Consider the following 21,762-nt stretch of genomic DNA (forward strand, 5'->3'; position numbering starts at 1 on the left):
AACTCATTCCAACACACAGCTATTCTCTTTGGAGTCACCCCACCACAGGGCTCTGTCCTGAGCACAGCTGTGCCTGCTTGCTGGGATCTCATTAGCATATGAGAAAGGAGAGTCAGCACATCCCCACTGGTGGCAGAGGCCTGGGGGAAAGTGGGACAGATGCACCCATCTCTCACCTATTTGTGCAGATAAAATCATCTGGCCTTGAGCGGGTGGAGGGCTTGGCAGAAAAGCTGAGGGGACTGGGGAACAAGTGTCATTTAGGCTGATGAACAATGCTGCTACCTTGGAAAATGTATTTAGTCAGGAAATTCTGCTGACTCCAGATCTTACCACCAAAAATTCCAGGGACCTCCCCCAACATCAGTCATCTCCCAAAACATTGGCAACACAGAAATACAAGCACTACAGGTAGGGTTGCCTTTATGCCACCCTGGAGGACATGGTTTTGTATCAGGCTTATTATTCTGTCTTCTATCAGTGACCCAATCCTAGCCCAGTCTAAAGTCTCATCACAGGTACAAACATAGGCAGTGCTTCCACTCTCTCGTGAAAGGAAGAAAGAAAGAAATTAAAGACCAAGGGTTAGATGCTTTCCCAACAATCTTCCCAACAATCTCTAAACTCTTTTTTTTTTTTTTTTTAATGCAGGTAATGCTCAGAGAGGTAGAGTAACCTGCCCAAAGTCTTCCAGAAAACCATGTCAAATCTTACAGTTGTCCCCACCCCATCCTCCCATCCACTATACAACCACACAACTCCCATCATACTTTGCGGGGGTGTGGGAACAGGAAGGGAGAGGGCTGTGGTAGGGAATTTGTATAACACCATGTTCCACAAGTATGAATGGAGAGGGGAAATGACAATCACACCCATGAATGACCAAGTCCAATCACAATTAGCTTGGGATACCTAATCCTATTCTGAAAGGGGCACCAAATACTCCTCTTTCACTGGTTCTTTCCTCACTAGTATATTTAAGGAGGGGAAAAAAAAATACCCAACCACTGAAGGACATGGCCTTTCAATGCCAAACTTTAGCTAAAACAAGAAAGCAACAAAAACTCCTTAAGAAATGATACCTATTTTGTCACAGTCTAGGAAAAGAAGAAGGTGATTAAATCCATTGTCCTAAAAAACAATGCTGTAAATATGGAGGATAAGAGTAAACACTGACTTCTGCAGGCAGAGTAACAGCAAAGAGCTTTTTGCACAAGATCAGTGGGCACAGAGATGTATGTTACTCCTCAAAGGACAGAGATACCCTATCTACTGACAGGGATGTGGGGAAAGAAGGAGGAAGCAATATCCCTCACTCATATATGTCAATTAATTCCATCTACTTCCTATCCCCTCATGCACAAGGTATACAGCTCTCCAGACAGGACACCTGTATTTCTCCAAACCTGAAACCCTATCTAAAGGGACCATATCACTCTTGTTACCATGAAATACATGTGGCAGTTAATTGTAAAATCTACAAAAATTATACCCAGTTGAAAGTTTTTATGGGATGCCATTTTTCAAGATGGCAGATGGATGCTTAAGTTGATCTCAGCACCATCTCACTGGTGTCCCAAAGTTTCTTTAAATCAGCCAAATGAGTCTGAAGTTGAAACAGCCTCCTCACATTGTTCTACCAGGAGATGCCTTGAATATCAGTGTATTGCAACTTGCCAAGTTTTGTTATTCATAGCTTCTGATGGAGAGGTGAGTTACCTCAGTCTTGCCCCAAAGAGAATGATTATGGAACATGCTCAAATGACATGTGTGGATGATACTGCAATGGAAGCAATGCTCTCCTGGTCCGGCTATAAAGGGCAAACAGAGACTGTGGCTTTTGTGACAATGCAGGATAACTAAAGCCTCATCAGTTTCCTGGTCAGAGAATCAAAAAAGGAAACACTCCTAGAAATTGAAGCCATTTGTGAGATAAAAGAGAACAAGGTAGCACCTTGAAACTGTTTACGAACTCATGAGCTCATCCTCAGTTGTGCATCGACAGAACTGGTCCTACATGGCCTATGTCAGCTTTGACACCTAAACGATATATACCAACCTGTCTGAAGCTGATTTGAGACAGATCCAAAAAATACTACTAATGCTTGGAAAACTCAACTAACATTGGAACCAAAGTCCATAAAATCTGGTCAGAACTTGCAACCTAAATCAAACAGGTCAACTGCTTACAAACATAAAATTATAGACATTTTTATAAAATTTTAAACAGACTAAGAAATTCATAATGCAATCATCAAAATGTCCAGAATACAATAAAGAATAAAAATAAGCAGGAGAATCTCAACTTGCATGGAAAAAACAATCAACAGATGCCAAAACTTACATGACACAGAAAAGTGGAATTATGTGACAAGAATCCTACTACAGCTGTCACAAAAATTCCCCAGAAAATAAAAAGGAACACATTTTCAAAGAATCAAAGGCAACAATCCTTTGTAAAGAAATAAAATTTAAAAAAGAATCAAATGGAAATTCCATATTTAAAAAAAACAATAATTAAAACACTCATAGGATGGACTCAATAACAGAATGAAAATTAAGAACAAAGAGAGAATTAATTTGAACACTGAGCAATATAAACTATGCAATTTGAACAACAGAGAGAGAAAATCTTTTTTAAAAAATTGAACAGAAACTTTGGTTTCTCTGGTACCTTAGAAAAAGATCCAGCATTTGTGTCTTAAGAATCCCAAGAAGGCACGAAGTGTAGGGTGCAGAAAAAAATATTTCAAGAAAATAATGAATGAAATTTTCCCAAATCTCACCAAAAGACAAACCTCAAAGTTTAAGAATCTCAAAGAACCCCAGCAGGAAAAACCCAAAGGAAGACACACTGTAATCAGACAATGGAAATCTAAAGACAAAAAGGACATTTTGAAAGGAATCAGAAAAATGACCCCTTACTTACAGGTGATTCACATGATCATGCATTTCTCACCAGAAACAAAGGAGGAAAGAAGGAAGCAGAAAAACATTTTTTAAAGTACTGAAAGAAAAGAATTGTCCACTCAGAAATCCATACCCACCAAAAATGTTCTTCGGGAATAAAGCTGAAATAAAACACTCTCCAATAGCAGAAAACAGTATTTGTCAGCAGAAGACAACTCCAGAAGAATTAATTGTTAAATGACATAGTATAGACAGAATGGAAATGATAGGGGAAAAAAAAAAAACGGAACATTTGGAAAAAAGAGAAAACAACAGAAATAACAAATATTTTGGAATAAGTTTAAAAGACTGTATTTCTCTTGAGTTCTTTAAAATATATTTGAAAAAAATTATGACATTGATGGTGTTTTCACTGTATGTAAGGGTAACAGAACAATCTACAACGTAAAATAGGGGAAGTATTGGGTTCCATGGTTAAGTTTTCTACATAACACTAGAAAAAGTCACTCACTAAATCTAAGTAGCCTTGAAAATTTAAATGTGCATGTTACAATCCCCATAGCAACTAGTTGAAAAACTATATAGAGAAATAAAAAAAAAATGCTATACCCAGGTGCAGTGGCACATGCCTGTAGTCCCAGCTCCTCAGGAGGCTGAGGCACAAGGATGATGAGTTCAAAGCCAGCCTCAGCAAAAGCAAGGTGCTAAGCAACTCAGTGACACCCTGTCTCTAAATAAAATGCAAATGAGCGCTGGAGATGTGGCTCAGTGATTAGGCGCCCCTGGGTTCAATTCCCAGTACCAAAGAAAGAAAGAAAAAAAAGAAATGCTATAAATTAAGTTGAGCAATAAAAATGTTCAAATTTGGGCTGGGTTGTGGCTCAGTGTAAGAGTGCTTGCTTAGCAAGTGTGAGGCACTGGGTTCGATTCTCAGCACTGCATATAAATAAATAAAATGAAAGTTCATTGACAACTAAAAATTTTTTTAACTTAAAAAAATGTTCAAATAACCCCAAAGAAGAAATGAAAGAGGAAAACCCAAATAGAGGAAATCAAACAAAAGCAAATAACAAAATGTTAGGTCTAAACCCCAATATACCAATAACTTCCTTATAAATAAATGGCCTAACACAACCAATTAACAAATACTCATAGAATGAAATTTTTAAAAATGATTAAAGTATAAGATATATTCTTGTATATCTTGAAATCACTTAAAACTTAAAAATATTGTTTGCCTTAAACAAAAAGGATGGGAATATATATACTTCTGAGGCCTGGGGGTGTGGCTCAGTGGTAGAGCACTTGTTTGGCAGGCATGGGGCCCTGGGCTCCATCCCCCGCTTGGCTAAGCCAAATCACTCCAATCCCAAGCACATACAAAAAACCTTGAGTGGCTGTATTGCATCAGATAAAGTAATTTCAGAACAAAGAAAACAAGGATAAACAGGGACAACATATAATGAAAAAATGATAAATTCACCAAGAGAACTCAACAGAAAAACATCTCTGATCTGAAAATCTGAAATGCCCCCAAATCTGAAACTTTTTGAGCACTTATATGTTGCCACAAGAGGAAAATTCCACACCATGAAACTCTGTGCCATGCACAGAATTATTTAAAATATACTGTAAAACTAGCTTCAGGTCATGTTTATAAAATGTACACCAAACAAATAAATTTTGTGTTTAGGCTTGGGTCGTATCCCCAAGATATCTCATCATGGATATGCAAATTTTCCAGAATCAGAAAAAATCTAAAAAACATCTGAAATCTGGAATACTTCTGACCATAATTATTTCAAAGGAGGAATATTCAACCTATGTATACTTAAGAACAGAATTTCAAAACACAAAAAGAAAAACTGACAGAAGCAAACCAGACAAATCCACAATTTGGGTTCATCTTCAGCACCCTCGTCACAGGAAAAGGTAGGACCAGTAGGCAGAAAATCAGCCAGGGAACAGAAGGACTAACAACACCATTAACCAACCGGCTCTAATTGACATTTATAGAACATTCTCCCCAATAACGGCAGAGTGCATGATCTTGTTAAGCTCAAATGGAACAGTCACTAAGATAGATCATGTTCTGGGCCACGGAATGGAACTTAACACATTTAAAAGAATTGAAATCATAGAAGATAGGTTGTCGTTTAACCATAATGGAATCAGACCCACAAATCAATAATAGAAAGCTCAGAGGAATATCTCCAAATAATTGGGAATTAAACAACACCTTCTAAATGATCCATGGATCATAGAAGAAGTCACAAGTAAAATAAGAAAATATTTTAACTGCGTGAAAATGAAAACATGGCATATCAAAATTTATAGAATGCAGCTAATGCAGTGATTAGAGAGAAAATATACAACATTAAATGACTGCATTAAAAAAATCTCAAATCAGTAATCTTGGCTTTATATTGAAAATAAGTTAGAAGAGCAAAATCAAGTCTAAAGAAGCAGAAAAATAAAAATGAACATAGTGAAACCAACACTGATTCTTTGAATAGGTCAGCAATATTTATATCTCATAAAATTGACAAAGAGAGAAGATAAAAATTACAAAATTATGAATGAAAAATAGGTTATCACTACAGACACTGCAGACATTGAAAAGACAATAATGAAATTATGAACAACTCTACACATACAGATTAATTCCTCAAAAACCTCAAACTGCCACAACTTACTCAAGATTACATGGGTAACCTGGATAGTCCCTATACCTATTTAGAAAATTAAATTTTTATTTAAAAAAACCCTGGGAAAAAATTCAAACCCAGGTGGTTTCATTGGTAAATGCGACTAAAAATTTAAAGAAAAAAATCCACCAATTCTATACAAAAATCAGTTGCAGAAAATAAAATGAAGGGACAATTTTCTCAACTCACTTTATGAAGCCAACATGATTATTCTCATGATAAAGCAAGACAAAAACAGTAGAAGAACCTCACAGACCAATATTCCCTCACAAACATACACTAATAAGAAAAAAAACTCATACAAATATTAGCAAATCAAATCCACCAATATACAAAAAAGACCAAGTGGGGTTTATCCTAAAAATATACCATGACCCATTCACTATTCTAACACAATCATTGCATTCTACACTATTAACAGACCAAAGAAGAAAAATATCCTATCAATCGATGCAGCAAAAGCATTTGGCAAAATTCAACATCTAGTCATGTTTAAAAACAAAACAAAACATACAACTCTTTTCTTCCATTTTAAGAGAAGGACATAGACAAAATATTTACAGCTAACAACACTTAATGAAGGATTGAATATTTCTCCCTCCAAGACTCTGAACATGTCCATTCATTCCCACTCTTCATTTTTGTTTGCCAGGGGAGGTACTGGGGATCAAGCCCAGGGCCTCTCACATGCTACACAAACCCTCTATGGCTGAGCCCTCATTCTCACAATTCTTATTCAACACAGTGCAGGAAGTGCTAACCAGTGCAGTATAAGGTCAACAGAGAAAAATAAGGTGTATTTCTACACACCACCAAGAACAATTGGAAACCAAATATTTTTTCTTCGTATTTAAACATTCCATTTACAACCCTTCCAAAAAGGAAATGTGAGTCTTATCTATAAATCTAGCAAAACAAGTACAGAATCTTTATCTTGAACACTATAAAAAAGAAGTTAAAGTTGACCTTGACATAAGTGACGTCAATAAATTGGGAGACTATATTCATGGATTAGAAGATAGAACATAGTAAAGTTGTCAATGCGCTCCTTAGTTGGTTTACAGGTTTAACACAATTCCACTCAAGATACCAGCAGGAATTTTTGTAGATATAGACCACCTGATTCCCAACTTTACATGGAAAAACAAAGACTTCAGAATAGACAAAGCAATTTCAAAAAAAGAAAAAAAATAAGTTTGGAAGAATCAGACTACCTAATGCCAATTTTAAGAGGAGGATCATTTCTAAACCTTGAAACTTATAGAGTTATAACCTATAAACTTATAGAGTTGGTCTGATGGAATTTTGAAATTGCTTGAGTCTAGTATCTCCCTCTTTCTTTCATTTTCTCCCTTTGGGAATGGGAGGGTCTAAAACTTACTCTGTGGCTGTCCTATCACTGTCATGCTTTGCCTAAGGACAGGGATACATTCTGAGAAATGCATCATTAGGTGATTTTGTTTCTGTGTGAGCAGCAGAGAGTGGCCTTACACAAACTTTCATGGCATAGGTCAATCATCAGCCACAAGCCCTCGATGCAATCAGGAGACACAGTACAGGAGATGTCTGAGGCTGCTGCAGGTGTCACACTGCATACTATTTTACTATAAACTTTATTTTATAAATAGGCACTAACTCTAAAATAGCAATAAAAAGAACAGCAAATATTGTACATAAAACTAACGTCATTTATTATCAAGTATTCTGGACTGTACATTGCTGTACTTTCATACCACCGGCAGCGCAATAGGTTTGTTAACATCATTGCTACCACAAACACATGAATAATGCATTCCTCCACAATATCACCAAGTGTCAGGAATTCTCCAGCTCCAACATGATCTTACAGGACCAAGGGCACATATGAAGTCCATCATTAAACAAATGTGAGACTGCATGTGCTTCCTAGTTTTCACAGATCCATAGATGGAGAGGAAGTTTGCCCCAGGATGGATTATAACTAAAGTCTCACCTGCAAGTGATTTAGATAATGATATCTGGGGCTTCTGAGTTGATGATCATTAGATAAGATTTTGAACTTAAATTGATGCTGAAGAGCTGAGCCTTTGAAGGACATTGGGGTAGGATGAATGTATTTTGCACGTGGGATGATTGTGGATCTTTGAGGGCCAGAGGACGATGGGAGGCTGAATAATAGCCCTCAAAGACATCTTCACCCTAATCCCTGGAACAAGGTTCTGGAGATGGAGAGATTATCCTGGATACCCAAGTGGGTCCTAAAACAAGAGAGAGACTGAGGGAGATTTGACTAAAGGAGAGCAAAGAGGAGATATGACAAAGGAAGCAGAAGGCTAGAGTGACAGAGGTACAGTTCACCAGCCTAGGAATGTAACTGCCTTCTTCTAGAAACTAGAGAATTCGAAGAAACAAATCCTCTAGAGCCGCCCAAAGGAGCCAGCCTGCCATCACCTAGACGCCAATCCAGGGAAGCTCATTTTCAGAGTTCTGGGCTCTGAAAAGGGAAAAGAATAATTTGGTGTGGTTTTAAGCAACTAGGGTTGTGGCAACTTATTATAGCAACTGTAGGGAACTAGTATGTATTATTTCATTTCTCTTGAGTAGATACCTAGGAGTAGAATTGCTGGGTCATATTATAACCCTGTTTTTAACATTTTGAGTAAAACTTCCAGGTGTTTTTTTTTTTTAATTGAAAACTTTCCTCTAGAAATGAGGAAAGCTACCAGCCAGGAGAAAAAAAATTACAAATCCTATATCTAACAAGATATCTAGAATACACAAGGAACTATTAAACTCTACAGTGAAGAACAACAGCAATAACAAAAACACAATTAAAAAAATGGGCCAAGCATTTCACCAAAATGATACCAAATAAGCACATGAAGAGATGTTCAATATCAGTGGCCATTAGGGAAATGCATACTAAAAACCACATGAGATACCATTACACTCCTACTAGAGTGGTTAAAATAAAAAAAATACTGACAATAGAAGAGCAGACAAGGATGCAGAGCAGAAGGTGCTCAAGCATTGTTAATGGGGATGATCCATGGCAAAGCCTTTCTAGAAGATACTTGGGCAGGATTTTTTGTTTTTTTTTTTTTTAAGTTAAACATAAACTTGCTCTATAAACCAGCAATCCTTTTTCTAGGCCTTTACCCTGAAGATCCAAACTTATGTCCACACAAACTTCTACACAAATGTTTATATCAAAACAAATACCCCCTAACTAGAAGCACCTAAACACTGTCTAGTGGATATTTGGATAAACAATCTCTGACACATCCATAAAATGCAGTACCATTCAGTAATAGAAAGGAATGAAGTATTGATACATGCATCACCCTGCTGATCGCAAAGGAATTATGCTGAAAGAAAAAAAGCCGCTCTCAAAAGATCACCTGCTGCATGGTGCCACTTACAGGACAGATCTGAAAGCACGAATCACAGAAACACAGAATGGATCAATGGTTAGCAGGGGCCAAGGATGTGGGGGTCTCACTTTTTTTGACTGTGAGAAGGAGAGAAACTGGGGGGCTAAAACTCTTCTGTGTCCTGATTGTGGTGATATGATGTGTGACTCTACACACGTGTTCAAAGGCATAGAACTGTATATATACATAAGACACAAACACATGTCCCATGTATTAAGTTTAAAAATAAAGGTAAAGGAAAAAATACCTGGATAGTTACAGTCCTTTGCAAATTTAGTAGGTCCACATACCTGAAACATTCTCCTATATCGGAAAATGGTCAAAGAAACACTATGCAAATGCAACTGAATTTTTCTAGTAATCTTGAGGATTCATCACCTCAAAGCTTCACTGCCTGGACCCCAACTGAGTTACCTGAATACCTTTATTATGATCAGAAGGAACTTGTGAGCATTAGGACTAGGATAGTTTTCTCCCAGAATTTTCCTTTCTTCCTTTTGTCAACACTGCTTAATCCTCCTGGATCTTGCCTCTTCTTTACTGATAACTTTCCTATGCTATAAGTCTACCACGGGACACTCTGGCTCACTCTGGTTTCTTACGAATAGTCAGGGTTAAGGTTTTTAATATCTCCCTCAGCAAATACCAACTTCCTTTCTGCTCAGTTGCCGCACCTGACGTGAGCAACAAATCCTCTCCTGCTGGACAGTATGGTGGTCTAGGAAGCTAGAATTGCCTGGGTTACTTGTTTATTTATTTATTTATGTTTTAGTACTAGAGATTGAACTCCAGGGCACTCTACTACTGAGCTGCACCCCAGCCCTTTTTATTTTGAGACAGGGTGTCACTAAGTTGCTGAGGCTGAGCTTGAACTTGGGATCCTCCTGCCTCAGCCTCCTGAGGCTGTTACAATTACAGGTGTACACCACCATGCCCAGTTGCCAGGATCTTTCTCAGATGAATGCAGAATGGGGTAGAATGTGACAGAATGTATTTCATATATATCACATAATTGGGCTGTGGTAAGCAGAAAATGTAGGATATTACTTTTACAAATATTGCAGAAAGGTTTCTAGTCTTAGAAGGCATTGAACATAAACCAAGCTTTATGTATAATTTAGACATTTCTCTAGGGGAATCAATATGTAATAGTGGGAAAACCCTGAACTCAGACCCCAAGAACTCAGTGGCTCCAGCTCTGTTTCTCCCCAACCAACTGCACAGCAAGAAGTGCATAGTCTTCTGATTTCTCCCTCCCCAAAAGAGCTGGTGAAATGGGTCCTGGTTCTTTCTACTCTACTGTTGAGGAAGGGTCAGAGACACCAGCTATTTTGCATTTGGTACTTTTTGCATGTGATATTCAGTAACATATTTGTGTATCTGGTCAAATAAAAAAAAATTCAGTTAAAAACGTATATCTTATAAACTGAAAAGGGCTATGCAAACCTAGGGCACTCTTATTCTAAATCCTTGACAAAAATACATACTGTATGAAATCAATTCTGTCCTTTCTGGATGTCCAGAATTGTCTCCAAGTTTTCACTTTCCTTCTGGCCAGATCCACACTTGGTAACATTTTATCCATAACCAACAGACTAAGGGACTCTGAGATACTATTCCCTATAGCTTACATAGCATTTTGAGATTTCTTTTTCTTTCTTCCTCTTCTTCTTATTCCTTTTTTTTTTCTTGAACAATCATGGGTAGAGGACAAAACCTAAGTTTAAAAGCTAGAAGAGTGGTGAGATCAAGTGGACACAGCCCCTGATGCTCAGGTGTATTTAATGCATGTGATTCATTTAAAGCCAATTATTTCTGAAAGAGCCGAGTTTGATATTTGACCCGAGGCTTGTTTAAGAAGATGGCACTTATTTCTCATCAGTGACAGTGTCCTGCCAGCTGATGAGGGCCAGGGAGAGCCATAGCTTCCCCTGGGTAATAACATTTCATCCAGACTGGAGCAGCTTTGATGGCTCCAATCTCAGTGGGCACCAGGGTCTGTTTGTATGTTATGTAATCTTTCTGCACAGCCTCCCGCTTTGTTAGTCCATGCCAAGAGCAAAATAAAAGAATCCATATGTGATTACAGCTATAAAACCAAAAGGAAAATATTAGACTAAAATATAACATTTTGGGGTTTCTACGTTTGTTTTACCTTTAATGCTAGGCAGACAGTTTACACAAATCATTTTGCTGCAAAGTAAAGAATAATGAGTTAAATGTGTTCCCTGTCACTATCAATCATGTATGTTTGCCTTTGATTGACCAAACATATAAGACACATAAAATGACTTTCTAATCATGTTAGGGGGAGGGAGGAAAGGGGAAGAGGAGAAGATGGGGGGTGGAGAGAGTTTGAACTTCTTTTATTTTATTCAGAAGTTCCATTGACATTTTCTGGCAATCTTCAAACATGCTGTATGGGCTTCTCTTTGCTAATAATGTTTGCCTTGAGAATTTGTAAAGGTCTAAGAACTCTTTAATTCAATGTTCTAGAAATTACCAGGGCCATGGGGGGAACGGAATCCCTGTTAATAGCTCATGGATTACTTCTCTCTTTATTTGAAATAGTTCTTGGGGAATCTGCACTATTTCCAGGTGGACATTAGTGATCTTGGGCAAAACCAGTGATGCCGGAGGAGAGGGCATCCTGTGTCACAGTCTCTGATCTGCAGAGTTTCAAGGAGGAAGAAAAGAGGGTGCTCGGTGACCTAAATGGGATACTGAGGTTTAGCAAATTCATTTCAATTCATGGGTGTTTATTTTGATTTGTGAATTTAAACAACACACTGACTGGATTTTCTGGCAGTCAAAATGGTTTATACCCAAATCTAACAAGCCTCCATGAAAGCCTTGCCAAAGATTATAAAGCTTTGCTTTCAAGTTTCTACATTGAGTCAAATCTCCTTAATTTGGCAATAGAACTACATACAGTAGCAAAGGAAGAAGTCTTCGGAACCAGAATCTTACCAAATCGAAAGTTCCTTCTGGTGCTGGCCCCACCCAGCTGTCCTGGCCATGGGGCTAGCCCGCCTAGGCTAAGGCGGTTCTTTACTCATTTATTCAATAAACACCGAATTCCTCCTAGGAGTCTGCTGTTGTTCTATGTACTGAGGCTTTAGCAAGTAGCCCCTGGCTTCACAATGCTTCAGCTGCCTCATGGAAAAGGGGCAATAAACAAGAATGCCATGGGTGTCACCAGGGGTGTAGATGAGAATGCATATGCATGGGATATGGAGGTGATGCCGATTTCTAAAACGCAATTTGGAAATTGTTTCCACACAGAGCCTTAATCACCTCAGGAAGCCAAGAGTATCTACAGCCTTCCTAAAGAAGATAGAGAAGTAGGCCATCTATTGTCTAAGAGACACCCAGAAACTTCAGAAATCTTTATAAGCTTAGTCACCTTTTTGTCTTGATCTTCTTGCGTTTTCCAGGAAATCTCTTGTATCATAATGTTCCTCAATAAAAGGTAAACCTTCTTCATAAATTGGAGGGACTCGATATGGTGGAAATATCAACTTTCCCCAAGATAATCCAGAAACAACAGATTCTGTCACCTAACATAAAACAACAGGGGTTTCCTGGGGATACTGATAATGTATATAATATATACATACATATATACGTGTGTATATATATATGTATGTATGTATTATATCTTTTTATAAATCTCTTTTAAAAATGGAATCTCTTTTTTTTAAAAAAAATGATCTCACTCGGAAATTAAACTTACACAAGGAAAAAAAGGTTTTGACAGAGGAAAGCCAAACAGCTACTTAGGAAAACAACATGACAGTCAGAAGGAACCACAGCACCTAGACCAGTCAAAGGAACTGTGGTTGACAGGAGGAGCAGGAGAGCCCTCAGGACAGGTGGTCATCTAGATCAAGGTCAAAGGAAACTGATGCTTAGGACCCAGTAAGGACTTTATTTTGGTGAGGTGGGACAACAGTGGAGAGACTCATGCAGAGGTATGAAAGAATCTGATTCATGCTTGAGAAATTTGTTCTGGATGCTTTACTGGAGGGAGGGAGTGAGGGCAGAGCACTGGGAAGGCTGAGGTGATAGTCTCAGAGACAGCTGGTGGTTTGGATCTAGCAGCTACAGTGAAGTTGATGGGACATGCTCAGATTCTGGAATAGCTTGCATGTTGAACCAAGAAGATTTCCTGCTGAATTTAATGTAGTGCTCAGAGGACCGGAGCATCAAGGATGACTCAAAAGTTTTTAGTTTCAGCAATGGGAAAGGGCGGCAATGCTAATAGCAAAGAGTGAAATGGAAGATATGGATATGTTAAGTCTGAGAAGATATGGGACATTCAAATGAAGATATTGAGCAGCAGTTGAATAGATGGTGCTAGGTTCTGAATAGAGGTATCAGTTGTTATGTATCAAAAAGTTATTAGAATAATTGATATTCCCAAGTGAGTATTCTTGTATTGGAGGCTGCTTTCTATTAGTGAGGAATATGTGCAGAAGTCCATTGATATGATGCCATTCATGGTTTGGGTGACACTGTCCGAGGCTAGTGGTCAAGCAACAACTCACATCTTACTAACTTCTACCATCTAACCCTCTAATCTTGTACCATCATTATTCCTTCCTGGAAATGAAGAGCCATCTCCATCCCAGCCTTATCAATTGCAGTTCTGGCCTAACAGAGATTTGAGCTCTCTGAGCTCTTCTTCTGGGATGCCTTTTCCAACCTGGTCCACAGAGCTTACCCTCACCAGATAACAAGTACTGCTTGCTGTGAAGGTAAATTTTATGTGTTCACTTGACTAGGTCATGAGATGCCCAGATATTTGGTTAAACATTATTCTGGGTGTGTCTGTGAGAATGTTTCTGGATGAGATTAGCATCCAAATTGGCAGATTGGGTGATGCAGATCACCTCTCCAATGTGGATGGGCCTCATGCAATCTGATAGAGGCATAAATGGAGCAGAAAGAAGGAGAAAGGAGGAATTTGGCTCTGCTTTACACTGCCTTGAACTGGGGCATGAGTCTCCTGCCTTCAGATCTGGACTGAAACTTGTACCATCAACTCTCCTGACTCTCCATTAGAGTCAGACCAACCTTGTATTATTAGCTCTCCAGGATCTCCAGTCTGTGGAGTTTGTGACTTAACCTTCATACCATAAGCCAATTCTTTATAATTAATATCTACCTCTCTTAATTATAGATAGCTAAAATATATGTACATAGATACATAGATAAAATAGATATATGTATATATGTGTATGTGTGTGTGTGCATGCACATAAAGTCATGCTTTGTTCAACAAGTTCAACAAGGGTGACACATTCTGACAAATGAGTCAATAGGTGATTAGGTGTACAAATATGGTTATGATATCACTAGACAATATAATCTTATGAGATTATTATCACATAGACAGCTTGTCATTGAATGCCTCTGTGTGGCACATGGCTGTATATGCATGTCAGCACAAGCACACTCTATGCACATTTGCTTCTCTAGAAAACCCTAATGCACTTTCTGTATCCCAGGAGCAGTGACCTAAGCCATCCCCAGCTTCAGACACACTTGGTTTAGACTCCACTTAATTTCACCTGCTGAATACAGCCATGTGTAAAGCTAATCCCTTCTTGGGAGTCTCATTCATTCCTTATCCTGTCTCAGTCCAGCCTAAGATAACCCATCACCTATCTTGAGGCAGTGACCTCTGCCCTTACAGAGGTGGCTGGAAAGAAGGGTGAACAAGACCCACAGGATGGGGCTGTGCAAACATGTGCCCTCACATCCTCTTCAGAACAAGTTTCCTGAAGCTTATCCATGCCTCCTACCCCTGAGGGTGCTGCCCATGAAATCTCTGTTGGTGAACTCCAGAAAGCTCATAAGTCTTGGTCTAAGATGATGGCACTTGTTGAAAATTCCTCTTACATTTATGTCCTCTTAGTATTATATTCAAGGACACACCTGAAATAGTTTGCTTGAGTTTGAACTCCTTCATTTGCCAGCTCCAAGCTATATTGCTGCAGTTCTTTTAATTCACAAGTGTGTGCCACTGTAAAGTGAGGGTAATAATAGTGTCCCATTTGGGGAGGGTCATTATGAGAATTAAATGAAATAATGCATATGTAGAATTTGGTATTGCACAAAGTTAAAAATTCAGGGGATGTGGCTCAAGTGGTAGTGCGCTCGCCTGGCATCGCAGGACACAGGGGTTCAATCCTCAGCACCACATAAAAATAAAATAAAGGTGTTGTGTCCACCGAAAACTAAAAAATAAATATTAAAACACTCTCTCTCTCTCTCTCTCTCTCTCTCTCTCTCTCTCTCTCTCAAAAAAAAAAAATCAGTGTACATTGACAATTATTAAAATTTTTTGTTTTATATTTTTGGCTCCTAAACTAGATTATTTTTATACATGTATATGTACAACACTCATATGTGTAAATATAGCCCGAACTGAAGTTCCTAAAATGATCCCCTTGGTTATGATTAGTGCTAAGACTATATATTGCCCCAAATTTATCTCAATAAAGTAACAGCAAAAATGAACAAAAGGTTTATGCATCCAGCCATACCCCTTCAGCCAATCTACAATCTCAGTAACATGGGGTGGACTTCCCTAGTACTTCGTCATTCAGAAGTAGAAAGGTGAAAGAAAAATCTAACATTTCACCTACAAATTTGAAATCTTGTGGAATAAATTGAAAAGATAAGAAACACATCACATATTTTCTCCATTCTCATAACGGACTTATTGAATAAGTAGATAATTAAGGAGTACATACCATATTCCAGGTTGGGTGTGTACCTGTGTGTATATGTATTAAATGATAGATTAGGAGAGTTAAAATAGTTGGCAATTCTGAGAATTATTTAAATGTGCTAAATTAGAAGTTTTAGTGCAGAGTGAAAAACAATTTTAAGAACTAATTGCTCTTACTGAGTTATACACACACACACATACACACACACACACACACACGCAATTTATCATGTCCTAGTTAAGAACTAATCTTAGTAAGAATAATAGCACAATTCATAAAAATGGCAGGAGCCCCAATTTGAACCCCCATATTTGTTAAAGAGAAAGTTAAATTTGCAAAATAAGACTAAAAATCAAAAGCTAAAAATCAGTGGATCTTAAATTGCATCCAAGTGAGGAAGCCAAGGAGAAGTTAAGAGTGGCCCTGGATTCAGGGAGGAGGTGGTGACAGAAAGGCTGAGTAATTCCATTGCCCTGGTCTTTACAGAAGACTCTCCCTGGAACCTGACAAGCCAGTGGACAGAGATCAGATAGTGGTAAAGAAACAGGATGTCCCAGGCCTGGTTGATAATGCATTTGTAGATAAGTCACAGGCACTAGGGTATTTGCCTGCTGTCCTTAAAGGAACTCAAGGGTGACAACAAGACCTATTGAACAAAATGCTTAGCCTGTCACTAACAACAGCTACTGAGCTGCAAGACTTCAGTGGCAACATGGGCTTCTCTTTCCTAAAGGTATTAGATACAAGGTTAACATGAATTTGTAAATCCCAGCATATCAGAAACTGTAAAGGGCTTGCATTGATGTTTAAATGGCCTAAATTAAGGATGAATAGCGGAATTTATAAAATCTTTAACCGTTGTTAGAAAACTTAAAGAATTCACTACTCCTGAAGAAGTGTGTTAAAAATATATATCAATTCTAATTAAAAAAAGTAATATATATATATATATATATATATATATATATATATATATCTCAATTCTACTTAAATCAGTTCAGAGATAATGAATCCAAATGAGAGCTAGGTGTTAGGGAACAATGACTTGGGGACCTTGGGCCCTTTGAGTATGACATTGGTGGGTGGGGATAAGTGTTCCCTCTGTCCTTGACACCTCTAGGCTGGGCCTATATGACAGGAGTCTTTCTTTTGTTCAAGTCTATCACCCTCACTTGAAGTCTTGGCTGTTTGGCTGTATGTATATTTAAAAAGCCCAGGACAGTCTGTGTGCTTCTCCATGTGATATACCTGTGCTGTTACCATCTTGCTTTCTCCTTCTTGGAAAGAAAGAGAAGAGTACAATATATTCTGCAGAGTTAAGAAACAGATACTACCTGCCCAGGGCAAGGAAGAAAGTGAGCTCACACTTTACCTTTGGCTTCCAGAAATACTAAGTGTTCACAAAGGATCAAGTGCTGCCCAAACTGCTCCCTTCTAGCCCTCACTAATAGGTCTGGCTGTCCCTACGGAAGTGCTGTTGAATTCTCCACCATAGGATATAAGGCCATTGGGGAAGGAAGTGATTTCTGTAAACAATCATCCATTTATAGATTTCCTTTACCACCTGCCCCCATCCCCAACCAAAAGTAGTGAGGGCTTTGTGATCTCTGGAATAAGAGGTGATACCTACAACTTGCCAAAGAGAATAATATTTATGGTGTTTGCCATGACCTAAAAGAGATAAGGATCGGGACAATGACAATATAAAATGGGGAGTAATGAAAGAGGTTGTCCTTCTTCTGGATGAAAAAAAAAAATGAAGGGAAGCCTGGTTATCTGCAGGTCATACACCTTAGCAAATTCCAACACAATGACCACTACAATGTCAAAAGGCCATATTCGAGAGCTACTTCCAAACATGGGGGAGTTGGCCCTGGACAGAAATAATGTAGTAACATAACCCTGGGAGGGAAATGTGTTTTCAGTTACACAAGGGCCCGGTCCAGCCTTTCCCACAGGCTCTTCCTAAATAGGAACTTGGCAATGGGATTAGCAGAGCTGGAGGGGACGTCCTTGGCTTTAGAGGTGAGGCCCATGAGGGTCCTGAGGAAAGTTGGGCAGAAGTTCTCCCTGCTATAATAGCACTGAAGAATCAGTGTCACATCCACTTTATTAATTTTCTTGACAGGCAGCTCTAGTTACCATGCAGGCACCACAAAATCAAAACATACACATGTCAAGTGGCCCCATCTGTGGTGGGGCCCTGCCAAGGCCCATGTCACATCAACATGAGGAAGCAGAGCCCAACTCCTTGGACCACGTGCTTGGTCCCATGAGCAATCCCCTGCTGGAAGAAAACAACCAGAGCTTGGTTGAAAGAGGCAGAATTCTCTTGGTGACAGTCCTTTATCCTGGGTCTGGGCTCCCTGCATTGGGTAGAGTCCTGGGACACACAGCTGCATCTGGCTTTGGGACCTGTCTCTAAATACAGCCACACAGACCTCCCTGCTGCTGACATTCGCACGCCTGCATTCAGTTTCATCCATGGAGGACAACAACAGCCTGGATTAAAGATGACAGTTAAAGGAATATGATGTCCTCATTTGTAAGTGGGGTCTGAGCTCAGAGTTCTGTTGATCAAAAACCAAAAGGCTTTTTTGGGGGGGCATAGAATAAGCATAGGAGAAAGAGGTTTTAAATCAACATATCAGTTACTATGAATATGGCTAATGTGATCGAAGGGACTTCAACATGAATTATTCTTTTAGGAGAGCAAAGCTAGCTATCTATGGGCTAAATAATCCCCTTTACAATTAGGTGGGTGTGAAGGGTAAAGACCCAGGAAAAAACCCTGCTCTAAGTTTCACACCTCGTAGATGCCCAGGGTGAGCACCAACACACCTGCCTCCTCATGTCCCCAACCATCTTGGTGTAGCAGTTTTTTTCCCTCATTGGCAGTGTACAGAGCAGTCAAAACAACAAAAGGATCAATCCTTTGACTTCAGAGTTTTTGACTCCCTTGGCAGGATCTCATTCATTTCTCGCCTTGACCAGTGTTAATTCTGCTTGTGGTACAACAGGAAGAAGAATGTAAACCCAGGTCTGGAGCTAATTGCCACCAGTACCAAATAAGAAATGCAGACCACAGTGGTTGGCCACTCTGACTGTCTAAACTAAGAACAGCCCAAGGACAAGGACTGGCATGACTGTTCCTCCACACTCCAGAAGCCTTCTAAAATTCTATGCCCTGGAAGCCACTCCTGATCAGACATGGCCTTTGAGAACAGAACTGGTCCTTTCTCTTCTCTCCTGAGCAGTGGCCAGCAGGTAGTAGCCACTCTGGAGACTGCAAAATGGCTGCCTAGTCATTTCCATGGGGTACCAAAGGGCAAGGAGATGAACACATCCTGACTGCCCCTCTCCCTTGTAAAGGACCCAGTTCACCCTTTCATTATCCATTCAAATAGCCATGGCATGTCAGCCTTGCCGGCCGCCTTGATTGTGCAGAAATAAATAAATGAATTATGTTGTTGGGGTTTGGGCTGCAGCACAAACACATGGTCTGCATTTATCCGCACAGTGAGAGGTCCACCAGCCACTTGATATAAAAGAGCAAAATGATAATTCTTTTCTTTAGGCGCTGTGGTGCCATATGGAATGTATATAAATCATATTTTTGTTTTAACAGCGGAGGCTTTGTTGATAGATAAACATGTGGTTTATCTAAAAAAAGAGAGGATGGTGCTTTGAACAATCATTTAATGGCCGTGGATGTGCCAAATAAAAATAAAAACATAATTTTGAAAAGAGCTGGCCCCTTGCCCAAATCCGTAACAAGGAATTTCTCCTTAACCAAAGTGGTTAAAGCCCGTCGATCTGTTTTGAGTTTAAGCTGTGCTCTCTACTCAACCCCACGACAAATGGAATCCTGGGCTAATGTGCTCTAATAAGACAAGACGTTACCTTTATGAATGACCTCATGGAGAAGAGATTGGCGAGCATCGTGGAGAGGCCTTGAGCCAGGCAGCTCTGGGCTATGAAACCCAACTTCAGCTCCGCGAGACAGATTGCGTCATCGCCCTCTTTCCAATTCCAGCTAGGGATGTTTAGCAGATGGGCCTGTGGAAACAAAAACAGGTATGAGACCTCACTTTGTTACATATTCAATTGTTCAGTCTCTTCTGGGAAATGCAGCACTGCCCAAGGACTCAGGGTCATCCGGACTTGTTCTTCCTTTCCTTTGCTCTGGTCTGATGTTTGGTGTTTTGTTCAAAACTTCTGCTCATTGGACTTCAGTCTCTTTTCAATATCACTTCTGCATCCAAGGGCCCAAATCCTTCCCTCTGGTTTGTCATTTATCCAAATAGAGCCCAGGGGAATTTTATCTTATCACAGACACATAGGCCCTCATCACTAGGATATCTGGCTAGGTTGTTCATAAAGTGGCTCCTCAAATGGACCACAAGACTGATTTCTGTTTTTGCAAATCTTCCCAATACTCTACATCAGTGACTACTGAACTTGAGTGGGCAGTAGAATTAACAGCAGGGTCTGTAAAAATCTTGGCCCACCCCCTTGGGTTTCTGATTTGGTAGATCTGGGGTGGAGCTGAGAATTTGCGTATCTGACTTGCGGGAGGCTAAGCTGATGCTGCTGGTCATAGGCCCACACATGGAGAACCACTACCCTGAATCATCAGGTAAATCATAGTGTAGATGTCCTACAAACTCTTGCAGACAGACTGGTCCTGTTCAACAATTAGGTCAGATCCAGTGGCACATTCATGTAATTATTTTTCAAGTGGTAAAAAGCAGAGAGTCTTGGATAATACAATGAATGAAAAGAAAGAAAGGAAGGAAGGAAGGAAGGAAGGAAGGAAGGAAGGAAGGAAGGAAGGAAGGAAGGAAGGAAGGAATCCTTCAGCGATTGAAAAAAAAATCAACAAAACACCAAACAGAAAAAAATTTAACAAAGCCTTAATGTTGAATATGGCATTTAGGTTCCAAAAAATCAATTATATAAATTCAAAATGAGAAGACCTAACTTGGCAGTAGACCTGAGAGAAACACACACACACACACACACACACACACACACACACACAGTGCAAAATTTAAGTGTGTGGGTAACTAAAACTTCAAATAGAGGCCATGTGACACATTACAGAAAAAGCCAATGTTTGCTTGTTAGAAATGGTCTCCAAAGCAAGGGAAATGAACATTTCATTCTGTTGTGAATGGGTCAGACTAGTTCCAGAGAACCTGACCCAGTTTTTTAATAGTCAGATATAAAATGGGAAAAATGATTGGCTGAATGACTTCCAGAGAACAATGACAAAGACAAGAGGGGATAAGTGATCTGGAAAAGATCTTTTGAGGAACAGTGAACAGAGCCAGAAACCTCAGGTCTAAAGAAGGGCCACGCCCTCATGGAGGCAGGGCAGTGCCATCTGAATGCCTCAGGTGCTATCACATTGAGATTAGGTTTTTTTCCAGGAGCTAGAATTAGGACAGACTGGTATATATTACAATTAAGCAGTTTTTTTGGCTTGTTTCATAAAGAAACTTTTAAAGGGTGTAATTTGTCCAATAAATGGAGAAGTCTACCTTGATAAACACAGGGTCTTTTTTCCTAAGACTTAGTAAATATTTCCCAAGTCTCTGCAGAAAGAACTCTTACTTTCCATGGGAGGTTGGGTCAGAGAGTCCTTCTAAGTTCCTGCACATGCCAAGATTCTAAGACTCTGAAATTACTTCTCTCTGTGCATCAACAAACACAAGGAGGCTTCCCTCCAGTTGTAATAGAAGGATGCAAGACTCCATTGTAGAAAGAATGAGCAAGGCCAAGGGTTCCATGTTCTACTTTCAAAAACACCACACATGTGAAATTCCTTCTTGCAAAATCCACTCTGGTGACAATCTTTTGAGTCCTAAGCCAGCAGTGGTTACTGCTGGGAGAGATGGCAGTATTACCCCCAATGAGAGCATTGTTAAAATAGTCGTGTGTGTGGGCCACAGCAGATGGTGATGTCTGTCAAGTGGAGTACCA

The 21,762-nt window shown here is 39.4% G+C and overlaps 1 protein-coding gene across 13 annotated transcripts in view; it reads right to left on the reverse strand.

Moving 5' to 3' along the window:
- The window catches only part of Kcnma1 (potassium calcium-activated channel subfamily M alpha 1), a 717,716-nt gene that overhangs the window by 177,189 nt on the left and 518,765 nt on the right, over positions 1 to 21,762 (reverse strand). For all 13 annotated transcript variants that reach the window (XM_077798516.1, XM_077798515.1, XM_077798514.1 and 10 more), the window contains exon 14: positions 19,678 to 19,833. In XM_077798516.1, coding sequence (XP_077654642.1) covers positions 19,678 to 19,833 — 156 coding nt within the window. The remainder of the gene's footprint in view (positions 1 to 19,677; positions 19,834 to 21,762) is intronic.

The sequence above is a fragment of the Urocitellus parryii genome, chromosome 5 (genome assembly GCF_045843805.1).
Source record: "Urocitellus parryii isolate mUroPar1 chromosome 5, mUroPar1.hap1, whole genome shotgun sequence".
Classification (NCBI taxonomy): domain Eukaryota; kingdom Metazoa; phylum Chordata; class Mammalia; order Rodentia; family Sciuridae; genus Urocitellus; species Urocitellus parryii.